The sequence below is a fragment of the Rhinopithecus bieti genome, unplaced genomic scaffold (genome assembly GCF_001698545.2).
Source record: "Rhinopithecus bieti isolate Rb0 unplaced genomic scaffold, ASM169854v2 scaffold_50350, whole genome shotgun sequence".
Taxonomy (NCBI): Eukaryota; Metazoa; Chordata; class Mammalia; order Primates; family Cercopithecidae; genus Rhinopithecus; species Rhinopithecus bieti.
The window spans coordinates 359,173-383,255 of record NW_016820258.1 but is presented as its reverse complement, the minus strand read 5'-3'; the positions used below and the strand labels follow the sequence as shown (position 1 = coordinate 383,255).

Below are 24,083 nucleotides of genomic sequence, written 5' to 3'. Positions count from 1 at the left end.
TGGCACAAGTGGAGCCACAATGCTCAAAAACGGATTAAGTGATAGTGGCCAGAGCTATAAAGAGAACAAAATCTAAAGAGAAAGAGCCACTGTTTCTAAAACATAGTAAAAACACCTTTTTCTAGTTGCCCTAGAGTCCTTCAGAATCATTATGTGATGCTACCAACCACCATCCCTCTTCCATGGCAATAATATGGGTGAGACATTCAGTTCAATTCGACTTTAGTTTCTTTCCTATGGCATCCAGGTGGCTTCACTTGAACCAACAGACCACGTAGAATCACTAATATTTTTCCGGGTCTTAAAGGCCAAAATCAATCCAACTCCTTGTATTAATAGGCTGTATGTTAAAATTCTGTTCTCTCGACAAAGATTCAGATATAGAGAAATGTTATTGTAAGAGATGTTCTCATTGCTCTTTCCTATTCACTCTGAGTTTTCTAGGGATTGCCAGGAGAACATGGTATCCCAGGAAAACAAGGCATTAAAGGAGAAAAGGTATAGTTTGCATTTTCCTCATTGTATATGTTAAGTAGATAGGAGGAAGAGACAGAGGGAGATGAAAGGACACCCCAGGGCTTCTGGGATTGTGCAGGGGACAGACATTCACATTAACTACAATGTAAATGGTACCACCTAGAGTTGTGCATTTGGCAGCCCTGGTTCTGGCACCGGAATGCCATGTGACAAAATGAACTGAGAGATGAAGATATCGGGAGTCTGAAAGTCAAGCTTAGTTACCAATTCTGATATAAACCTAAGAAGTCTCTTAATCTTGCAGGATCTGTTTCTTGATATCTACATGGAAACAGTGTATTAACATTGAACTGTTATTGGGGAATAACTTAAAGAAAACATAAAGATCATCTATAGAAATTTATTAATAAATATGCCCTTTTGTGCATATATATATATACATACACACACACACATGCGTATGTTTCGTGATACTGCTAATATAACTAACTGCAAAATCTAAATGCACTGAACAGGCATGAATTAGGTACTCAATAAATATTATTGAGTCAGTGAGTGAGTGAGTGAGTGAATGAAGTTTGACTGGCTATGATGACAACTTAAAACGATGGAAACCACTACCTCCTCTCTTCCCACCATGAACCTGAGCATCAAAGTAAGAATCTTACTTTGTTTTCCACAGGGAGATCCAGGTGGGATCATAGGCCCTCCTGGGCTTCCAGGTCCAAAAGGTGAGGCTGGTCCTCCAGGGAAGAGCCTGCCAGGGGAACCGGTAAGTATTAGCCCTTTTGTTAATATATTTCTTGCAAGTTCATTAATTACTGCTTGTGGGTTCCTAGTTTCAGATCACAAGTATGGGAATAAGTTTAGGTCTGCAAAAAAAGGAAAAAAGACCTTAAACAGAACTACCTTTTGACCTAGCAATCTCACTACGGGTTTCTTTTCCCAAAAGAAAATAAATAGTTCTACCAAAAAGACACATGCATTCGTGTGTTCATTGCAACTCTATTCATAATAGCAATGACATGGATTCAACCTAGATGCCCATCTACAGTGGACTAGATAAAGACAATGTGATATATATAACCATGGAATACTATGCAGCCATAAAAAGGACAAAATCATGTCCTTTGCAGCAACATGGATACAGCTAGAGGCCATTATCCTAAGCAAATTAATGCAGGAACAAAAAACCAAATACTGCATGTCCTCACTTATAAGTGGGAGCTAAACATTGGTTGCACACCAGCATAGCAGAGATGGGAGCAAGAGACGTGGAGGACTACTGATGGGGGAGAGTTGAAGGGAGGCAAGGTTGAAAAACCGTCAGGCACTATGCTTACTTCCTTGGGTAGTGGGATCATTCATACAATAAACCTGAGCAATATGCAATGTACCCATGTACTAAACCTGTACATGTACCCCTGAACCTAAAATAAAAGTCAGGGGAAAAAAGAAATATTCATCTATTCATCTTATTCCTTTTTTTTTTTTTTTTTTTTTTTTCCTGAGACAGGGTCTTTAATCTGTCACCCAGGCTAGAGCAGAGTAGTACAATTATGGATCACTGCAGCCTCGACCTCCGCGATTCAAGTGATCCTCCCACCCCAGCCTCCTGAGTAGTGGTGACAACAGGCACACGCCACCACTCCTGGCTAATTTTTATATTTTTTGTATAGATGGGGCTTCACCGTGTTATCCATGCTGGTCATGAACTCCTGAGCTCCAGTGATCTGCCCACCTCGGCATCCCAAAGTGCTGGGATTACAGGCATCTTATTCTTTAAGTCAGAGATAAAACCTCTTAAATGTATGATAAGCAAAGGGCTTTCTTCTGAAGAAAATATACATCATACAACATTTTGCATATGATTTTGGAAGATTCCTAGGTCCCCTGAATCCTACACATGGATTCTGTAGAGATCCATGAATCCCAGTCAGGTACACTGGTTTTAAACCATAAAACTTCCTAGGACAGTATTGTAAAACAGAAAAACTACCTGAATTTTCCCTTCCAGAGGTTTTGCAGGTATCACCATGGTTTGTCATTTGCAGAAAATGTCTTTGTGACCCAGACTTTTCCCAGGACATTGAAAACTGGACTGCTGGAAAATCTAAATAACCAATGTTTTTAAAATATGTTTTATGTGCCTTTGTTTCTCATCGCCTTTGAACTTACGTTATTAAATAATAATAAAAATAGTTCTCAATATCAGGTGCTTCATTTTATAAATAAAAATCTTTTATATTTTAAAACAACTATACAAAATCTATAACCTATTGAAATGTGTACTCCCTGTTCCTTATTCTTTTATAGAAAAAGATTTATTCAAATAAGATGAAGAGTGATAAAACATTTTAGTTATAACTTCTAATGTGTTTATAACCTTTCTGGAAGAAGATACGTATTCAATGTATTCATCTTTTTTTCTTTTAGGGATTAGATGGAAATCCTGGAGCACCTGGTCCACGTGGGCCAAAGGTATACAAATATTTAGTTAATTTTTAAGAAATTAATAATTAACAAAATATAGCAGAGAAGTTTATATCTCTTGAGGCTTGCACTAACAGAAGCCTTTCATTTCACAGGGTGAAAGAGGACTTCCAGGTGTTCACGGTTCCCCAGGGGACATAGGCCCACCAGGGGTAGGAATTCCTGGCAGAACGGTAAGTGAAATTCATTCAGTCCTTGTTGATTCCAATATTGTGAAACAAAATCCAGTGTCAGATTTTAACAAGGTGAAAAGAATAGAAAGGTCAGAGGAGGAAATACAAATAAACACTATCCAGAGAGGATTGATGGGCACTGAGGTTGTATCACTTAAGCACAGAGATGGTACCCGCTGTTTGTTTATTAACTTACAGATGCTGGTCACACATACACTAATTTGGATTAGAAGCCGTCATTTAACCTATACCTCTAATCTATATATTAAAAAGCACAAATGCATATTTGTAAGATGGTATGACTGCCTAATATTAGGTCATTATATATTATAGCTTGTTTTTAATGAAGTTAAAACAAGAAGTTAATATTTAAAGTGAATGGTGTACGCATAAGTGAAATGACACCAAAAAGGTCTGAGTAATGTCTTCAGAGTGAAGAGATGGTGTTTTCAATGGTAAAACAAATAATGGGCAGTTTTAAAGTATTTAAACTATAAGGACAGAGCCTAGAACAGCCCCTATTAACAATGACCACTATATCCACACTTGTAGACCAAATAATAATAAATATACAATTTTCATTTACTATGAAAAGACATAAAATATTTTTGAACAAGAGAAGTAGAAATAAATGGTTATTCTAATGACATGAATTTAGAAAATTGTCCTGTGTGGTGTAATAGAAAAACAAACTAACTTTTTTCCTATTATGCTCTTAACATTCAACTTAATACAATTCTGACACCAGATGTGTGGGGTTTTTTTCCCCTACTCATCAATTATCCAATTGACATCAACTGGATGTTCTATTAGTCAATTCATGTCTGACACTATCTACCTGGAGTTAGCGTCAGATTCCACAGGTTAAGGGCTCAATCGCACAAAACCGACCCCTACTTCAGAGGTCAACTGCATATCTGGGCCTTCATTACTTCTGTTCAACCAGCTATAAACTGGAAGTTTCCATGACCCCCACCTCAGGTTCTGTAGTTTGCTAGAGTGGTTCACAGAATCAAGTAACTCTTTCTTACATTTACTGGTTTATGGTATCAGTAAAGGATACAGTTGAAGAGTCAGAAGAAGAGATACAAAGGGAGAGGTCTGGAAGGGTCCCTGAGTTTAGGAGCGTTGGTCCCCGTGGAGTTGGGGTGTGACACTCTCCTGGCACATGGGTGTTTTTGCCAGCCTGGAAGTTCTCTAAACCCCATATTTTGGGATTTTATGGAGGCTTCATCATGACAGCAAGATAAACAACTAACTATATTTCCAGCCCCTCTCCCCTCTTCAGAGAATGCAGGGTGGGCTGAAAGGCCGAGTTTCTAACTGTGGCTTGGTCTTTCTGGTGATCAGCTCCTATCAAGGAGCCCACCAAGAGTCACCTCATTGGAACAAAAGACTCTCCTGTCACCCATGAAACCCAAGGGATTAGAAGCTCTGTGTCAACCGGGGCCAAAAAACAAGTATTAGAACAAAAGTTTATGTTAGCAACCTATTGTTAAGGAATTTACGAGGGTTTTAGGAGCTCTGTGCCAGGAACTGAGGGCAGAAACCAAATATTATTTTATCACAATATCACATCTTTATATTGAAGGTATCATGAAAAGTTAAGAGAAAGAGTAAGTAGTGAAGGGATATGTTGTGAATGAGGGTTGTCTGATTTACCAGGGCAAGAATGTAAAAGACCATTGGAGATGGAAATTAAACCAAGTAAAAACTTGTATCAGAAAATTATTAGAGGCTGGGCCTGGTGGCTCATCCTTGTAATCCCAGCACTTTGAGAGGCCAAGGCAGGTGGATCACTTGAGGTCAGGAGTTTGAGACCAGCCTGGCCAACATGGTGAAACCCCATCTCTACTAAACATACAAAAATTAGCCGAGTGTGGTGACGGGTGACTGTAATCCCAGCTACTCAAGAGACTGATGCAGGAGAATTGTTTGAACACAGGAGGCAGAGGTTGCAGTGAGCCGAGATTCCACCACTGCACTTCAGCCTGGGTGACAGAGTGAGACTCCATCTCAAAAAAAAAAAAAGAAAAGACAAGACAAGAAAATTATTAGGGAAGTGATGGTGGTTGAGCATAAATAGAAAGAGAGGGAAAAAGTAGCTTTGGCAAGAGCTGTGATATGAATATTTATTTCTTTAAATAAGAAAGGAAAAGTCAGTGAGTAGTTACTGAAGTCAACTGCTAAGAAACCAGCTCTTGACTTACTTAGGTTGCAAATTCCTCTTACAGAAGTTCATGGTTACATAAGAGCAGTACAGCTACCATCATTAAGTTCCCTGATAATCCCCCAGCCTCATTTTATTTATCCCAAATTCCAATTTTCTAAAAGTAGGAAAATATCATTGATTAGTGTTTTACCTCCTACTCTTGTCATTGAACACTGGTTCTGGTGATGTCTTCCGAGAGATAAATGACTCAAAGTTGAAAGCAGAAAAGAAAAGAAGCCCCGAACCAGTTACCCCTGTGGGCGGTCAGTTTCTGACAGATGGAATTTGGATGCATTCTTTGTGCCCTCATGAATGTGCAGTGACAGATTATGGTAGTGAGATAGATGTCCCAATTCTCTGAGCAATATCATGTTGATGTTTCCAGCAACAGGTATCTGGTTAAGTTATTCACCTGCGACCTGAAAGTCTTGGCCGACTTTGCAGTTTTCCTTGTGTGTACAGTGGCAAACCCTGTTGTGCCTCCAAGTAAACTGCAATGCTTAGTCTTTTATGTCACTTGGATAATTTGTGGACATTCTTGGTGGAATTTTGATAATAAAATCTCATTTGTACTCAGGGTTCCCAAGGACCAGTTGGAGAGCCAGGTATTCAGGTAAGCTACTTAACTAATTTTTTAGCACAGCAAAGCCAGCTTGCTTACTTGGGGGAAATGACTGAAAGACCATCCTCATAAGTAACTGTTTTTATTTCCCTCCTTTTCCAGGGTCCTCGAGGTCTTCCTGGGTTGCCAGGAACTCCAGGGACTCCAGGAAACGATGTAAGGACTTTCTTTATCTACCCTCCCCCATTTTAATCTGCATCTGTGCCAATGTGCAAAGATTGAACATGGACACCTCTGTTTTCAGGGAGTTCCAGGGAGGGATGGAAAGCCAGGCCTACCAGGCCCCCCAGGTGACCCGGTATGTAGACAGACCTTGTCTGATTTATGTATCTTAAATGCACCCAGAAGCCAAACAGCCTCCCAAGCAAGTTTTGCTGTCCAAATTAATTAGAATGCTCAGTGACTGCTTGGTGATTTTGTTTATCCCCATTATTTTGTCGAGAGAAAAAGAATTCAGGCTGGGTCAGCACTTCTGTGTGTGTGATGAATACTTATTTCCTAAGGGTATAATTCAACTGTACAGTTTTGCCCCAGGCTGAGCCTTGGCATATAATGTCTCAATCCCATTGAAAATTGAGATAAAATATATCGCCATGATTTCTATTTTTTCTAATGCTAGTGGCTAAATGAATTTCATTTTTCTAAATGAAATTTTGCAGGTAAGTTGCCTACAATATGGTACAGATCCATTGATTCTGTAGCTTTAAAATGTCGCAATGATTAAATTATGAAAACTGACTTGAGTAGGCTCTTAGAAAATGGGTTTAGGCACTAAATGTGTGTTTCAAAGTTTTATTCTAGGTTAAACCTTGCTTTGAGCAACAGTGAAATCCCTTTAAATAGCCTCAGACTCGGCAGTTATAATTTGAGAGGCCATATGGTACATGACATTGTATTAAGAGTCTTGTATAATAAAATCCAAATCTGGCTTCTCAGTTCTAAACCTCACAAATCCTTTCTACCTCCCACAGTGTTTGGGCCTTATGTGCCTTTATAAGCTACGTGTGGAGGCATATTTTGGCATTACTTTAACGCCACTGTTGAGTGAATCACTTGTGCATTTTTCTGGGAATCTTACAAAATTTTAAGTTTTGGGTTTAAATTTAAAATTTTGGGTTTACACAGTGTCTCTCTGAAAGAACATCTGAAGACATGTGGCCAAAATGTGGTCCAAATTCCTTCAGTGTTTGTCTTGCCTATCACTTAAGCCAACTGTAGGTTCTTTTGAACTTCCATGAGAAATAACTTTAAGGCAAACTTTCCTGGTAGTTTTCATATTTCTCAACAGCCTGATAATGTGTTTGCCAGAGGAGTGATTTCCTTTTAATAAATAATTTATCTTTATGTATTATTTAAAACCAATAATATACCAGGGATGGCATAAAGGTTACCATGAAAATATAAAATAGGGATGCACAGTCAAAATGATGATATGTGTGTTTGCACGTTCCTGAGAGAATAGTGAACATTTTTCAAAATTTGTTCTGAATTCTATCAGTGCCATGTACACATTTCTTAATACGAAACATAATGTTAAGCCAGTGATTCTAAAGTGAGACACTAGAAGTTTCATGGCATTTTGAGGAAAAATATCTATATTGTACTGTATGTTTATATTGTATTGTGTTCATATATAAATACATATCTTCGGTTTTACCTTCTTAACCACAGATTGCACTTCCTCTCTTGGGAGACATCGGTGCTTTGCTCAAGGTACTCTATTGCTGTGTAAGAAATTATGTGTTAATTTCCAGAAAAATCACAACGAAAATATTTAGCAGAAATTGAGTCCATTGCTTAGCTGGAACTACAATTCAGTTTTTAAATGGCAGGACATCTTTAAGATAGGAAAAGAAACATTTATCTTATATATCTTGTGCCATTTATCGTAATTCTTTCACTCTCTTCTTTACCAGCCTCTCATTTTGGGTGGAGCAGGGGTGGAGGGCAGTGGGTAGTATAGTTATGAATTGGCTACAGGGAAGGAATTATGTCATTAGCACCCTGGAGTAGATTATTCTCTCTTCTGGAGGAACATCTTTCTCTTAATGGGTGTTGACTCACCCTGGCTCACTACTGTGAAAGCGAATCCTTCTCGCTAAATCTGGCCTGGTCAGTTCCAAGATGAAAATCAGTGCTGCTCTATAAATAGCCACTTACAAGGCTGAATTTTGATGTCATGGGATTTTACAAAATTCCACAGTCAAAACCTGCCCTAATACCTGTTACTCTGTTCAATAAAATCACCTCTACCTATTATCATCTCAGGGAATTAATCTTGCTATCTCTTTTTTAAATCTCTAACACTTCCCTGTATTTTATCAGTAAAACATACTGGGGGGATGATAATGGCACATATGTAAGGGTGTGTATTTGCATGTTTCTGCCTGGTATGCTAAGACTGAGTGAGCCCACATGAAAATCAGGCTCTTGACTTCATACTCAAACACAATGTGTTGTATCTTTCTTTGTATGAATGGACATTGTGTATGTGTACGTGCACACACACAGACTATAGTTAGATATATACAATTTAGTTTGTATTTCTAGCATTTAGCCCAGTGATTTACACAATTATTTGCACAATAGTAAGCAGGCAGAAATATTTGTTTAGTTGAATTCAAAAGACTTGAGTTCTAGCATATACATTTGTAAAGTAGAGTTTTGAGAATAAATATATAAACATAAGTGTAAATATGAACATAAATATAAAATATATTAAAGGAGTTTCTAAGACCTCCAAAAGCCAGCAGTTTTATAAGCCAGAGAAGAATATTGGTCAGAATTTCAGGAAAATCTTATATTTATTGAGTTAAAATTACAGGCCAGTCAATATGCCACTTTACTTATATCATCTCATTTAATTTCCATAATAATCTTATGAGTTCAGCCTGTTGCAGCATTCCCATTCTATAGATGACAGACCTGAAGTTCTCAACAGTTAAGTAACTTTTCAGAGTCACACAGCAAGTAAATGTAACATTAACACAGGAACATAGGTCCTCAGACATTAAGTCCTAGATTCTTTGCGAGACAGTGGTGTTGGAAATAGCAGGATTGCAGGAGTTATATCATTTCAGAATACTTAGGGTTCTTTAAGGACGAGAAACCTGTATGCTTTAGTAGAAATGAATATACTGGTAGAATATGGGATCTCACAGAACAGATCAAAGGACCATGAATAGGCTCTGACAGGAAGCAGAACCAGGGTTCCAGGGCTCTCAGAAGTAGAACTAATTGACAGTCTCACCCGGGAATCATCCCTCTAATGAACGCGCTCTGCCATTGCTCCAGTCTCTGCGTCATTTCACTGAGGTTCTGAGTCCATAGAGAGCAGGACATCTTGACTGATAGTCTCCACAAACTGTATACAATAGAAGCAAGGGGAGGCATGTAGTTCCCCGAACAAAGTCCAAATACAGGAATTTAGATTCTGGGTTGGATCTGTCAGGCCAATGTAATAACATCATGTTAAATCCTGATCCTGTTACCCCATACGTTAATACTATATCTCTCTACCTTGAGTCTTTAGCCAGTTTGATCATCCTGCTTTCTGTTTGCAAAATATCTTTGATTAAAGTATTAAAAGAACTGGCATAATTACAGGCCCCTTCAAAGGCCTCCTTTTAGATTAATCAGTATATCAATCCCTCTTTGAATGACATTGTGTATTGGTTAATAATTGATCCATCTTTATTCTTTCCATGAGAAAATCTTAAGACATTTTCCAAGAATGTTAATAAAACTCAATTATTTTAAATTTACCATTCTGGTAACCCTAACCCAAAGAAAATGAAGTCAGTTTCAAATGACTCTTAGAAATTGTATTTGTCATAATGATTATCATTTTTTAATGTTTTACCAAAATAGTCAGTTTAACAATCTCTTCTAAAATGTTGCTCCATATTGATAAGTCAAGGTTTTGCTCCATATTGAGATGTCATGTTTGTGTCTGCAGATAATTATCTTTTCATACTTTTGAAATATGGAAATCCTTTTGTTTCTCTTAAGTTCTCAAGTGTCTTTTATCTTCATAGTTTTCAGGTATCATCAGTAGTGGTTCTATAAATATATATATTTAACTCCTGTGCCAATACATTGTCCCTGTGAAATAATCCAGGTGGTAAAATTCATCTGGAAATTTTATATATTCAGACTCTAAGAAAGACCATCATGAAGAGAGCTGTTTAACCCAGCATGTTTTATATACTTTAAGTTCTGGGGTACACGTACAGAACATGCAGGTTTGTTGCATAGGTATACATGTGCCATGGTGGTTTGCTCCACCCATCAACCCGTCATCAACATTAGGTATTTCTCCTAATGCTATCCCTCTCCTAGCCTCCCATCCCCAACAGGCCCCTTAGTGTGTGATGTTCCCCTCCCTGTGTCCATGTGTTATTGTTCAACTCCCACTTATGAGNGTGTTAATTTCCAGAAAAATCACAACGAAAATATTTAGCAGAAATTGAGTCCATTGCTTAGCTGGAACTACAATTCAGTTTTTAAATGGCAGGACATCTTTAAGATAGGAAAAGAAACATTTATCTTATATATCTTGTGCCATTTATCGTAATTCTTTCACTCTCTTCTTTACCAGCCTCTCATTTTGGGTGGAGCAGGGGTGGAGGGCAGTGGGTAGTATAGTTATGAATTGGCTACAGGGAAGGAATTATGTCATTAGCACCCTGGAGTAGATTATTCTCTCTTCTGGAGGAACATCTTTCTCTTAATGGGTGTTGACTCACCCTGGCTCACTACTGTGAAAGCGAATCCTTCTCGCTAAATCTGGCCTGGTCAGTTCCAAGATGAAAAATCAGTGCTGCTCTATAAATAGCCACTTACAAGGCTGAATTTTGATGTCATGGGATTTTACAAAATTCCACAGTCAAAACCTGCCCTAATACCTGTTACTCTGTTCAATAAAAATCACCTCTACCTATTATCATCTCAGGGAATTAATCTTGCTATCTCTTTTTTAAATCTCTAACACTTCCCTGTATTTTATCAGTAAAACATACTGGGGGGATGATAATGGCACATATGTAAGGGTGTGTATTTGCATGTTTCTGCCTGGTATGCTAAGACTGAGTGAGCCCACATGAAAATCAGGCTCTTGACTTCATACTCAAACACAATGTGTTGTATCTTTCTTTGTATGAATGGACATTGTGTATGTGTACGTGCACACACACAGACTATAGTTAGATATATACAATTTAGTTTGTATTTCTAGCATTTAGCCCAGTGATTTACACAATTATTTGCACAATAGTAAGCAGGCAGAAATATTTGTTTAGTTGAATTCAAAAGACTTGAGTTCTAGCATATACATTTGTAAAGTAGAGTTTTGAGAATAAATATATAAACATAAGTGTAAATATGAACATAAATATAAAAATATATTAAAGGAGTTTCTAAGACCTCCAAAAGCCAGCAGTTTTTATAAGCCAGAGAAGAATATTGGTCAGAATTTCAGGAAAATCTTATATTTATTGAGTTAAAATTACAGGCCAGTCAATATGCCACTTTACTTATATCATCTCATTTAATTTCCATAATAATCTTATGAGTTCAGCCTGTTGCAGCATTCCCATTCTATAGATGACAGACCTGAAGTTCTCAACAGTTAAGTAACTTTTTCAGAGTCACACAGCAAGTAAATGTAACATTAACACAGGAACATAGGTCCTCAGACATTAAGTCCTAGATTCTTTGCGAGACAGTGGTGTTGGAAATAGCAGGATTGCAGGAGTTATATCATTTCAGAATACTTAGGGTTCTTTAAGGACGAGAAACCTGTATGCTTTAGTAGAAATGAATATACTGGTAGAATATGGGATCTCACAGAACAGATCAAAGGACCATGAATAGGCTCTGACAGGAAGCAGAACCAGGGTTCCAGGGCTCTCAGAAGTAGAACTAATTGACAGTCTCACCCGGGAATCATCCCTCTAATGAACGCGCTCTGCCATTGCTCCAGTCTCTGCGTCATTTCACTGAGGTTCTGAGTCCATAGAGAGCAGGACATCTTGACTGATAGTCTCCACAAACTGTATACAATAGAAGCAAGGGGAGGCATGTAGTTCCCCGAACAAAGTCCAAATACAGGAATTTAGATTCTGGGTTGGATCTGTCAGGCCAATGTAATAACATCATGTTAAATCCTGATCCTGTTACCCCATACGTTAATACTATATCTCTCTACCTTGAGTCTTTAGCCAGTTTGATCATCCTGCTTTCTGTTTGCAAAAATATCTTTGATTAAAGTATTAAAAAGAACTGGCATAATTACAGGCCCCTTCAAAGGCCTCCTTTTAGATTAATCAGTATATCAATCCCTCTTTGAATGACATTGTGTATTGGTTAATAATTGATCCATCTTTATTCTTTCCATGAGAAAATCTTAAGACATTTTTCCAAGAATGTTAATAAAACTCAATTATTTTAAATTTACCATTCTGGTAACCCTAACCCAAAGAAAATGAAGTCAGTTTCAAATGACTCTTAGAAATTGTATTTGTCATAATGATTATCATTTTTTAATGTTTTACCAAAATAGTCAGTTTAACAATCTCTTCTAAAATGTTGCTCCATATTGATAAGTCAAGGTTTTGCTCCATATTGAGATGTCATGTTTGTGTCTGCAGATAATTATCTTTTTCATACTTTTTGAAATATGGAAATCCTTTTGTTTCTCTTAAGTTCTCAAGTGTCTTTTTATCTTCATAGTTTTTCAGGTATCATCAGTAGTGGTTCTATAAATATATATATTTAACTCCTGTGCCAATACATTGTCCCTGTGAAATAATCCAGGTGGTAAAATTCATCTGGAAATTTTATATATTCAGACTCTAAGAAAGACCATCATGAAGAGAGCTGTTTAACCCAGCATGTTTTTATATACTTTAAGTTCTGGGGTACACGTACAGAACATGCAGGTTTGTTGCATAGGTATACATGTGCCATGGTGGTTTGCTCCACCCATCAACCCGTCATCAACATTAGGTATTTCTCCTAATGCTATCCCTCTCCTAGCCTCCCATCCCCAACAGGCCCCCTTAGTGTGTGATGTTCCCCTCCCTGTGTCCATGTGTTATTGTTCAACTCCCACTTATGAGTGAGAACATGCGGTGTTTGGTTTTCTGTTCTTGTGTTAGTTTGCTGAGAATGATGGTTTCCAGCTTTATCCATGTCTCTGCAAAGGACATGAACTCATTCTTTTTTATGGCTGCATAGTATTCCATGGTGTATATGTGCCACATTTTCTTTATCCAGTCTATCATTGATGGGCTTTTGGGTTGGTTCCAAGTCTTTGCTATTGTGAACAGTGCTGCAATAAACATAAGGGTGCATGTGTCTTTATAGTAGAATGATTTGTAATCCTTTGGGTATATACCCAGTAATGGGATTGCTGTAACCCAGCATTTTTGAGATGATTTGCCTCATGTATTCATCAGGGTTCTCTAGAGGGACAGAACTAATGGTATATGTGTATATATGAAAGGGAGTTTATTAAGGAGAATTGACTCATGTGATTACAAGGTAAAGTCCCACAATAAGCTGTCTGCAAGTCGAAGAACAAGGAAGCCAATAGTGGATCAGTCCAAGTCCCAAAACCTCAAAAGTAGGGAAGCTGACAGTATAGCCTTTAGTCTGTGGCCAAAGGCCCGAAAGCCTCTGGCAAACCACTAGTGTAAGTCCAAGAGTCCAAAGTGAAGAATATAGAGTCTTATGTTTGAGGGCAGGAAGCATCCAGCACAGGAGAAAGATGAAGGCCAGAAGACTCAGCAAGTCAACCCCTTCCACCTTCTTCTGTCTGCTTTATTTTAGCTGCACTGGCACCTGATTAGATTGTGCCCACCCATATTGAGTGTGGGTCTGCCTCTCCCAGTCCATCAACTCAGATGTTAATCTCCTTTGGCAACACCCTCACAGACACACCCAGGAATAATACTTTGCATCCTTCAATCCAATCAAGTTGACACTCAGTATTAATCATCACACCTTGCAAGCTTTTCAGTATCATGCAAATTTATTGTTCCAAGGAGCCCATGTTTGAAAATCAGATTTACAGTGCTATTCATTATGTCAAAAATATTGAATTTGAATAGCCATGGGCTTTCTTGCCAGCTTCTTATCGATGGCAAGCTTCACTTCTTTTCATGTTTAAAGATTTTCCCTTTAGGGAAAAGGATGGAAGAATGGAAACTTAGGTTGTCCTACCTTCTGTCAACTGTTAAACTATCTCCCCCACTCAGTGGCCCTTATTCTGTGCCTTTCTTGGTCATATTCTTATTCCAACAATTTATTTAAAAATAAGCCTATATAGAGCTTTTCACACACACTCTTTCTTTAGCTGTGTGATGAGAGTTATGTTTATCTTATGAGCTCAGACACTGGAAGTCAAGCTTTCTCACATCAGCTAAAGGTTGCACAGAAGGCAATGGAAAGGTAATTTCACTTAGATTTCCTATTGTCACTTGGATTTGACCTAGGAGTCAAGTCTTTGTCGGTCAAGTAATTATTTCTCTAGAGTGCCTGCACTGACAAAATGTTAGTAAACTGTATGTAGTTGGAGAACTAATTTTGCTCCCACAAGGACAAATCCTTTCTTTGCAGTTTTTTTTTTTTTGTTGTTGTTGTTGTTGTTTTTAAAATGATTTATGCTATAGGTTGTATGAATTCTGTAATCGTACTGGGTTTTCTAAACTTTATTACCACTCCCTTTTAAAACATTCTACTAAACAATTGAACTTCAGTTTTTGTTCTTGACTTAGGTGTCTTTTCCTTATTTATTTGGAATTTTCTATTATATAATAAATGTCATTGGAGACCTGCTTTTCAAATAAAAGCTCATCAATATCATAAACAGGTATCACTGATGAGCTTTGAAAATAGTTTTACCTCACAAAATTAGTGTTTTAAATTGGATAAATCAAGTTTCTGAAAGCAGAGTGACTTATCTATATCACTCATGTCTGACAAAGGTTCCAAAAGAACTTCACGTCACATGAAACCTCACCTTTTAGATGGCTTTTATGACTCTCTCCGTAACCTTATCTTTATACTCATTAGAATTTCTGTGGCAACTGCCAAGCCAGTGTCCCAGGGCTGAAAAGCAACAAAGGAGAAGAAGGAGGCGCTGGTGAGCCTGGAAAGTATGATTCCATGGCCCGGAAGGTGAGAAGCCTGACTGAATGTTTACGAACCCTATAGGTTACATGTAATGCATCCTCTCAGTTCTGTTCTTCCTCTGTCCTCTAGGGTGATATAGGGCCACGGGGTCCTCCAGGAATCCCAGGCAGAGAGGGACCAAAGGTAAGAAATTCTCTCTTCCACTTTCACCTTGGGACCCTCAATTCAGTATGAAAAAAAGGAACCCGATATTTGAAAATATACAACTTTTAAAATACATATATGTATATATAGATATATATGGAGAGAGAGAGAGAGACAAAAAAGCCACTTGCAAATGTTGCCATTTATTTCTTCCCTGACCCTGTCCAAATTACATGCCCCAAGTGTTCTTAGAAGAGATTTTTTTCATTTCCAAAAGATAAGAAAAATGATTGTATGTGCTAGCTGAATGTATTGTCTTTTTAGGGAAGCAAAGGAGAGCGAGGCTACCCTGGGATACCTGGAGAGAAAGGCGATGAGGTAACAGATTCTTTTCTGATTATACAGTCCTAATATTGATTCTCTTTACGTGGCTCAACAGAGTAAAATGTTAATTTTCTATAGCTCAGATCTAATGCTAGAACCAGTAAAACAAAGACCACTTAGAGCTTTTAAAATGTTGACACATTTTAAATGACATGTTTATGTTTATTACCAACGGTCCAGTTTTAGAGACAAGGAAATTAAGGCACAAAGTTAATATGTCAGTTATAATTTTTCTGTTTTCATTTAGCAGATAACAATTCCAGCTCTCGCAAAATAAAAGTAAAGGAAAGGAGGAAAGGAAAGTTTACTCAAAAAACTCCCAGGGTAGCTAAGAGATTTAAAGGAATAGTAGTTGGACAACCAGACTAGAAGTAAGGGCATTTGAGAACCCAGCAGAGCTTCCCTGGGTACCACTAAACTCTAATTAAACTTCAGCGACCTTGGATTGTCTGCGTCTTTGCTTAGCTTTCAAATTCTTGGGAGAAAAAAAACTGTCAGAAGAATCTTCTTGTTCTAGTTTACATCAGCTGGTCACCCTCTGGACTAAGGTTCCAAGTCCAATGTGCTTTTGAGATAATAGTATGATTTTCTGACTCTAAGCCATGGTGATGCTCAGGACATAATTTTTTTCCTACATAATTCACATTAACTCTTAGAAAAACCAATTAGAATGATGAATTGCTGTTAGTTTAAACAGTTTTGATACTAGTAATTCTTAATGAAAGTAAGTAAGCCATCTGGCATGTATTAACCTTGATGTTATTGTGGAAAATCATAACTATATAAAGAAAATCTATTTTTCTAGGTGGAGTTATATTTTACATTATAGCAATCATCATGTACTATTGTTTCTAATTAATATTGCTTGTAATCTAGAAAACTTTGAGGTTTGATTTTTTCCCAAGTTAAAAATTTAATACCAAATATATTCAATATTTATTTTCATCCATAAATAAAACATTATCTTCAAAATAAGTTATTGTGCTTTTGCTTCCTCATGTTCCACAGAAGGTTTTACTAAAGTACAAGCACAATAACTGATTTTCATAGTCCAACAGCTTTGAACTGCCTCCACTCAAAAGGTAGGCTTTAGAGGCAATTGAGAAGGTAATAACGAAAAGATCAGGAAATAATTGGAATTCAGGTTTTGTATAAGTAACTCTAAGTTAAAGTCACTAGAAGTTAATTTTCATTGATTCTGCAGGGCACTTTTCTCTCTTAGTGAACTGGAATCCATTGTTAATATTCCTCACACTTTAGTGGGCTTTTTCTTTGGTACCCCTCATAAATTCTTTAACACAGTTCACAAAATTGTGCACAATGCTCGTCACATGGGGAGTTCCAGCAAGTTCAGGAGATTCTTTTCCATTGTTTCTTCACATCACGTGAATAATATGAATAAATCTGAAGTAACCTATTGACTCCTTTAGGCCTTGTAGAGGGAGTAAGATGTTCCAGTTTTCTCTCTAGCAGATGGGAAATAATGAATATAATCTCATCTTCTACTTGGTCTCAGATATTATTTGAAATTACAATTTGTTGATTTGTCAAAGTGAATAAAACTTTGACCAAAAACATATGCATTTCCAACTGGCCAATAAACTATACCATTTCAACACACTGTATGAACTTAATATCTAATCTTACAAAATCTCAAATATCTATTCTACTCTAAGTGGAAAACATACAGAGGGACACCCCATCTCTTTGAGACTTCTAATTATTATGTTTTTCATCTGTTTGGAAAATGAGAGAGAGAGCAGTTGCCTGCTTGTTTATTACTCTTAGAAAAGCAACATTTTCTTCCACATTTTTCACAGACGTTGTTGCACAGCTCAAGGTAGCAACTTGGAAGATGCTAATAGAACACATGCTAACCTTTGATGGAGTGATTTCTTGCTTGAAATGCAAATCTTCCTATAATATTTTAGGGCAATAATTGATAAATTAGACATGAAAAATATCATCAGCCAGATATTATAGCAACAGAAAATATTCTTGGTAGCAACTGATCTGGGACTTGCAAAATGAAATATCAGAGCAGGGTAAGAACGTAGCTCCAAGGATCTCCGAATAGCTCTGTAATAAATTTTAATTTGTACGTTAGTTTGGCACTGTATGTTAAATTGACTGTCCTACTCTTTAATATGTATTTGTCTTCTTTAATGACCATCTTGTCTTCTAAAATTATCTTATTGCCCTTTATGCATCCATAGTAACTTTTACTTTTACTACAGAATTTCAGCTTTTTCAGAGAAAGGCTGCTGAGAATGATTTTTTATTTATGGACTGAGGTTTATTTTAAAGTTTAATGTGGTCATCAAAGGTTAATGAATCCCAAGCTTATAAATTAGGCTACCTAAAAACTCACTCAACATCTCTGGACTGATTCAGTGTTGAGACTAAAAGTAGCAAAAAAAAAATACATATATACATATATTTTATGCATGTACATATAGAAAGAATTTTATGGAAATATGGGTATTTTGAGGTAAAGAAATTTATAGTATAACATTTATTATCTCCAGTCATTTAGAGGTGCCATTATCAATGGAAATGTTTTTACCTTGCATTTATAAACCTGTATACAAGTTAATGTTAGGGGAATAAAAAGCACTAGCACCATATACTGGTATGTAGAGCCTGCACATGCACACATGCCCATGTACACACACATGCATACATACACACACACACACACATACACACACACACACACACATACACACACACACACACAGACACACACACAGCCCTGCCAATGAGATTGATAAAATTTTGGAGAAAAAATATGTCAACATTCTTTAACACAAATACACACAAGATTTGGCCCAAGGACATGAGGATATGACATGAGGAATTCTAGCATGTTCAAGTAGAATTTCTTCATATCATATCACATGAATAGACCTGAAGTAACACACAACACCATTTGGCATTGAATGGACAAACCTGGAAGAACTTGGTCCTTGATCCCACTGATGCAAAGAACCTTGATCCACCTCACAGTCCTATAGAATGCTCATAATCAATGTGCAGTAATATTTCCACGGCCATGTCGTATAATATTTATAAAGTATATGAAAATGCATATAATAGTGAAAGGTAAAGGAATTGTATCATGACAATATAGATAGAATATTTTATCTATATAGATATAGATATAGATATAGATATATATAGATATAGATAGCAATATAGAAAGAATATTTTACTCAGTAAATGAGACCAAATCCTGAAAGAGTGGAATCATTCAATCTAGAACTTGATGTATCACATGGTTGTCTGATATAACAAAAGGATATTTTAAAATAGTTTTTTCTCATTATAGAAGTGATACCAGTTCATTACTGAAAATTAGGAAAATACAAAAAAGCACTAAAAGATAAAATTTCTCCCTATTCTCACTACCCAGGAGGGACTTCTGGTAATAGTAATGTCATGGTCCACAACTGTATTAGTCCATTTTCACACTGCTATAAAGAACTTTCCTGAGACTGGGTAATTTATAAAGGAAAGAGGTTTAATTGACCCACAGTTCCACATGGCTGGGGAGGCCTCAGGAAATTTACAGTCATGACAGAAGGTGAAGAGGAGGCAAACACCTTCAAAAGGCGGCAGGAGAGAGAGCAAAGGAGGAATTTCCAAACATTTCTAAAACCATCGGATCTCCTGAGAACTTACTCACTATCATGAGAACAGCATGGGGAAAACCACCCCCACGATCCAATCACCTCCTTCCCTCTACATATGGGGATTACAGTTTGAGATGAGATTTGGGTAGAGACACAGAGCCAAATGAGATCAACAACACCCATCTATAAATTCCAAAACCAAAGCCTCTGAAAACCCTGGAAATGTTTCCCAAGTTTGGCTTTGTTTCCCAAGCAAGTTCATTTGGCAGCCAAAACTGGCCTAACTCACACAGAGCTCGTCTATCCACTCTGTCAGAATATCGTGTTTTGCCACAGAAATATTTGTATGTTTATTAGAGGGCACTGCTTCAGGCACCACTGCAGTGTTACATAATATTCAGTATGTATATCATGTTACCTGTGAAATGAACTGATAATCCGGAATTCTAAAACACACGTCTAGCACTAAAGTTTCTGATAAAATTTTTATCTATTTGTCGTGATAAAATAATAAAAGCCTGTATGTATCATTCCCATCTTTTAGGAAGTACATTTAAAATTGTTTTAAAATGTAGACCCTGTGCTATATAAGATTTGTGACTTGTATTTTGCATCTTTTCTAACTTTTAAAACATGATTTTAATAATTGCAAAATATTTCATATTATAAATTGTATGTAATTTATTTAACAATATTCAAAACTAATTACATAAGTTAGCTAATCTTGCCAGTTCTTCCTTGTTATATAAATGTATCAACATCCTAAATCCTATCCGGTATAATTGGTGCTATTCTACAAATCTGAGGAGGGGAAATCTATCCATTATTATGCTTAAGCCATGAAAGGGTTCCAAATTTAAATTCACCAATGAGCCAAATTTCTCCTTGTAATAAACTGATGAGCTAAAATAAATATTATATCATAAAACATATTCCATTTTTCCTAAGCTGAATGGAACTTTAGTGTAATCATGTATTTCTTCAATGGCATTCTGCCCATCTAAAATTTGTATTTCCATGTTTTACCAGTACGAGATTCTTAGATACTACTGCTGACGGAATGGCTCTATAAAATAAGAAATGCTCTATGAATCACCAGATTAAATTATGTTTGCTTCAGATTCCATGTCATGGCATTTTATCTCACCCTTCTTACTGTTTAAAACTGAGTATTTGCACATATTCTTACTTAAAATTAGAAGCTAAGCTATGAGTAGGCAAAAGCATACAGAGTGATATAATGGATGCTGGAGGCCCAGAAGTGAGGAGTACAGGCAAGGAGTGAAGGATGAAAAACTACCTATTGGGTACAGTGTACACTACTTGGGTGATGGGTGCACTAAAATCACAGACTTCACCATTATACAATTTATCCACATAACCGAAAATCACTTGTACCCCTAAAGAAAAAGTTACATTTTTGAAATTAGAAAATTAGAATTAAAAAAGGGTATTTGCATATGACATACATTATGTTTCTCAATTAGCTAAATAAGTGTTTAATGTTCAATGGTCAAAATATTTGATTAACTAAAATGCCTTCTTCCCAATGATACAACAGATTTTATGGTAGGAACTATCTTTTCCAGGGTCTTCAAGGAATTCCAGGCATTCCAGGTGCTCCAGGCCCAACTGGACCCCCTGTAAGTATTTGTTGAAATGACTGCACTCACGGTTTACATCTGCTGGGATGATGCAAGGTGAATTAATTTTCTTCATTGCGTTTTGTTCTCTGTGCCTCTATGTAGATTGTCCAGCTATTGCCTGGAAAAGTAGCCTCATCCAAGCTCTCAGATTTTCATTTAGTAATTACTTAAGACTGCTCAGTGTCCTGGGGACTTGCATCAGAATTCCACCAGGCCAGAAAGCAGTCTGTGATTAAGCTAGTCTGTTTGAAATAGAAATTGCATATAAAAGAGCGTTCTATTTTTTATTTATGATTTTTTGGCACTAACCTTTAGAAGAGATAGTCAAATGGCAGCACAAACTGAGAATTTATTTTCTAAAGGAAAAAAAAGTGGGCTAAGGATTATTGGATTTCATTTATTGTTATTCCTATGTATAAATTAAAATACCTCTATTTTAGTCAAGGCTGTCACTGACACTCAAACACACCATCAAAGCCTTTGTGTCTTTCACTGTCTTGTTTTCCTAGAACAGAATCTCTTTTCCTTTATACTTGCCAAACCCAATCTCTTATTCAAACAGAGTTTAATTCTAGAGTCGCCAGATAAAATACAGTGCATGCAGTTAAATTTGAATTTCAGATAAACAAATAATTGTTTAGCATACATTCCTCCCAAATATTATGTTTTTATTTGCTAAATCTGGCAACCCAGCACATGCTTCAGCTTCTCCACCTCATCCTTTCTTAGAGTTCCTATGCCGACAGAGTCTTTACCACACCAGTAGGAATGTAATTATATATTTTTAATGTTCTGAAATAAGGATTTTCCATAATTAAAGTTGTGTCATTTATGCTTTCACCACAGTTATATAGAACAAACCTGACTTTAAATTGTTCACTAAAATTAAAAACGACGACAGAGAGTTGTGAAAGAAACCATGAAAATTATGGCTAACTCTGTTCCCAAAGGATTAAAATTAAATTTTATTTTTCAGTGGTAAAATGCAGATCATATAACTCAATATGCACACTGTTAATTCTGCCGCCTTGAAGTGTTTAAAATGTTGATCCCTACCAAAACTATAGCTCATTTAGGAAGGCATAATGTTATGTAAATTGCCATTTAAACAGCAAGACTAGATTCTTAAGTGTATCAAAAGGTTCCAATTAAGGTCATTACATGTGGTTGACCAAGGTGAAAAAGCGACCACAAATACACATTTTACCCTTCCAAGGGCTTATCAGCAGGATACAGCTGCTGTATCAGCCAGAAGAAATATAAGCTTCTAGGGCTTATTTAATTAAGATCAAATGACCTTCAAAATGTGTAAGTTTTAGTAACCAACTTCCAATACCCTTTGGCCATTTAATTGTTGTTTCTGTAACAAACTTAGTTTTGTGTTTTACAGGGCTTACTGGGAAGAACTGGACATCCTGGTCCCACAGGAGCAAAAGGTGAAAAGGTACAAAGGAAAAGCCTCACTTACCATCCAAACTGGGGCTTGGAGTGGGAGCATGATGAGACTCTTCACAGAGAGAGCCATAAAATCAAGCAAAGCCTGAAAGTAGAAATGATGGCAGAGAGTAGCTATTCTTGTAGTGGACTTGGAAGAACATGGGTCCAAAGGTTATTCTCAACATGGGAGATATTTTCCTAGGAGAAAGGATAAATAGAACATTGGAACCATAAAACAAAAGTTCAGGCTGGATTCAGGATCCTGGGCAACCATCTATGTGGAAGGATTGGGTGGGGGAGCCTTCTGAAAGGATGCAAGTAATGTGGTGTGTACCAGGGGGTTCCAGCCACAGGGGCTGTCAGTTTTCTATGACAAAATACCATAGACGGAGTGGCTTATAAACAACAAACATTTATGCACATTTCTCTCAGTTCTGGAGTGTGGGAAGTCCAAGATCAAGGTGCTGGCAGAATCAGTGTCTGACAGAGTCTGCCTTCTTGTTCATAGATGTCTCCTACTAGCTGTGTCCTCACATAGTAGAAGGGTGACCAAGCTCCCTTGGACCTCCTTTATAAGGGCACTAATCCTATTCATGAAGGCTCCACCCTCATGACCTAATCACTTCCCAAAGGCCCCACCTCCAAAAGCTCCAGACAGCGGGCTGGCTCTCAGGACCAAGATTCTAGTAACCAAAGAGCTTGCAGAGACAGTCTAGAAGTTCTGTCCCTAGACGGTCATGAGGGAAATGTACTGAAGAACCAGGATAGCTTGTTTCCTGGGGAGATCAGTTATTGGACAGATGGGTTGCCATAGTCAGAAAGGAGGACCAGCAATAGATGAGTCTCAGACAGGACACCACACAGTTTCACATGTTTACCCCATTTAGGATCTAAACAGGCCCTATCGCCCTAGTCCAGGCAGATCCAGCAAGTAAGTGGAATAAGCCTAGCTATTTAGATTGGGGAAATAAGAATCAAGAGTCCACATGAGCCACTCAAGCAGCTTCCACCCACTCATCAGGACACGAGTTCCCTGACCAACGTGGAGAATAATGACATCAAGGAGCAAAGGAATCTCAACACATTTTGAAGGAAACAATGCCTTTATTCTAGATAGTCTCCGCACATTTTTTTTTTTAATTTTATCCCAAGGAGCTTGCCCAACTCCACCAGCCTTTTTTCTCTGTTCTCTATGGAAATTATTCACTCGTAGACTTGCCTTTGAAGTTAATGGGAATCCCACACTGAGATGAGCTTTGGGGCACAAATGAGAGTGAAGATATGACTTTTAATTGTGCCAGAGGTGGAAAAAAAGGCTTTTCAATAGGCACATATTTTTCCTTGTTTGTTGACTCATTAGAACTATGACATAATTCTTTGAAGGACACTGCCAGTTGTCAGCAGAATATGACATGTTTTAGAGAGATAGCCACCATCAAAGCAGTTTGAGAAAAGAAACTATATGCTTGTTCTTTGTTATGTATTCTCAGGCAGAAGCAGTGCAAGAAAACTTTACAGTTTATTTTATTGATAAACATACAAACAAAAGATTTTATGATACTTTCGTTACCAAAAAATGGGAGGGTATTGGAATGAAGTCCTTGATTGCATTTGTGGGCTAAAATGGACTAAAATCCCTCAAAATTCTTGGACATTGTGAGTAGAAATTTTACTCTATCTGAATTCTTTTTTAATTAACCATGTCTTGCCATTTCCCCTGCT

The 24,083-nt window shown here is 37.2% G+C and overlaps 1 protein-coding gene across 1 annotated transcript in view; it reads left to right on the top strand.

Moving 5' to 3' along the window:
• The window catches only part of COL19A1 (collagen type XIX alpha 1 chain), a 342,793-nt gene that overhangs the window by 274,799 nt on the left and 43,911 nt on the right, over nucleotides 1-24,083 (top strand). Inside the window, 13 exon segments of the mRNA XM_017859765.1 lie at nucleotides 445-498; nucleotides 1,160-1,249; nucleotides 2,914-2,958; nucleotides 3,066-3,143; nucleotides 5,933-5,968; nucleotides 6,080-6,133; nucleotides 6,222-6,275; nucleotides 7,649-7,690; nucleotides 15,056-15,160; nucleotides 15,245-15,298; nucleotides 15,584-15,637; nucleotides 20,868-20,921; nucleotides 22,315-22,368. Coding sequence (XP_017715254.1) covers nucleotides 445-498; nucleotides 1,160-1,249; nucleotides 2,914-2,958; nucleotides 3,066-3,143; nucleotides 5,933-5,968; nucleotides 6,080-6,133; nucleotides 6,222-6,275; nucleotides 7,649-7,690; nucleotides 15,056-15,160; nucleotides 15,245-15,298; nucleotides 15,584-15,637; nucleotides 20,868-20,921; nucleotides 22,315-22,368 — 774 coding nt within the window.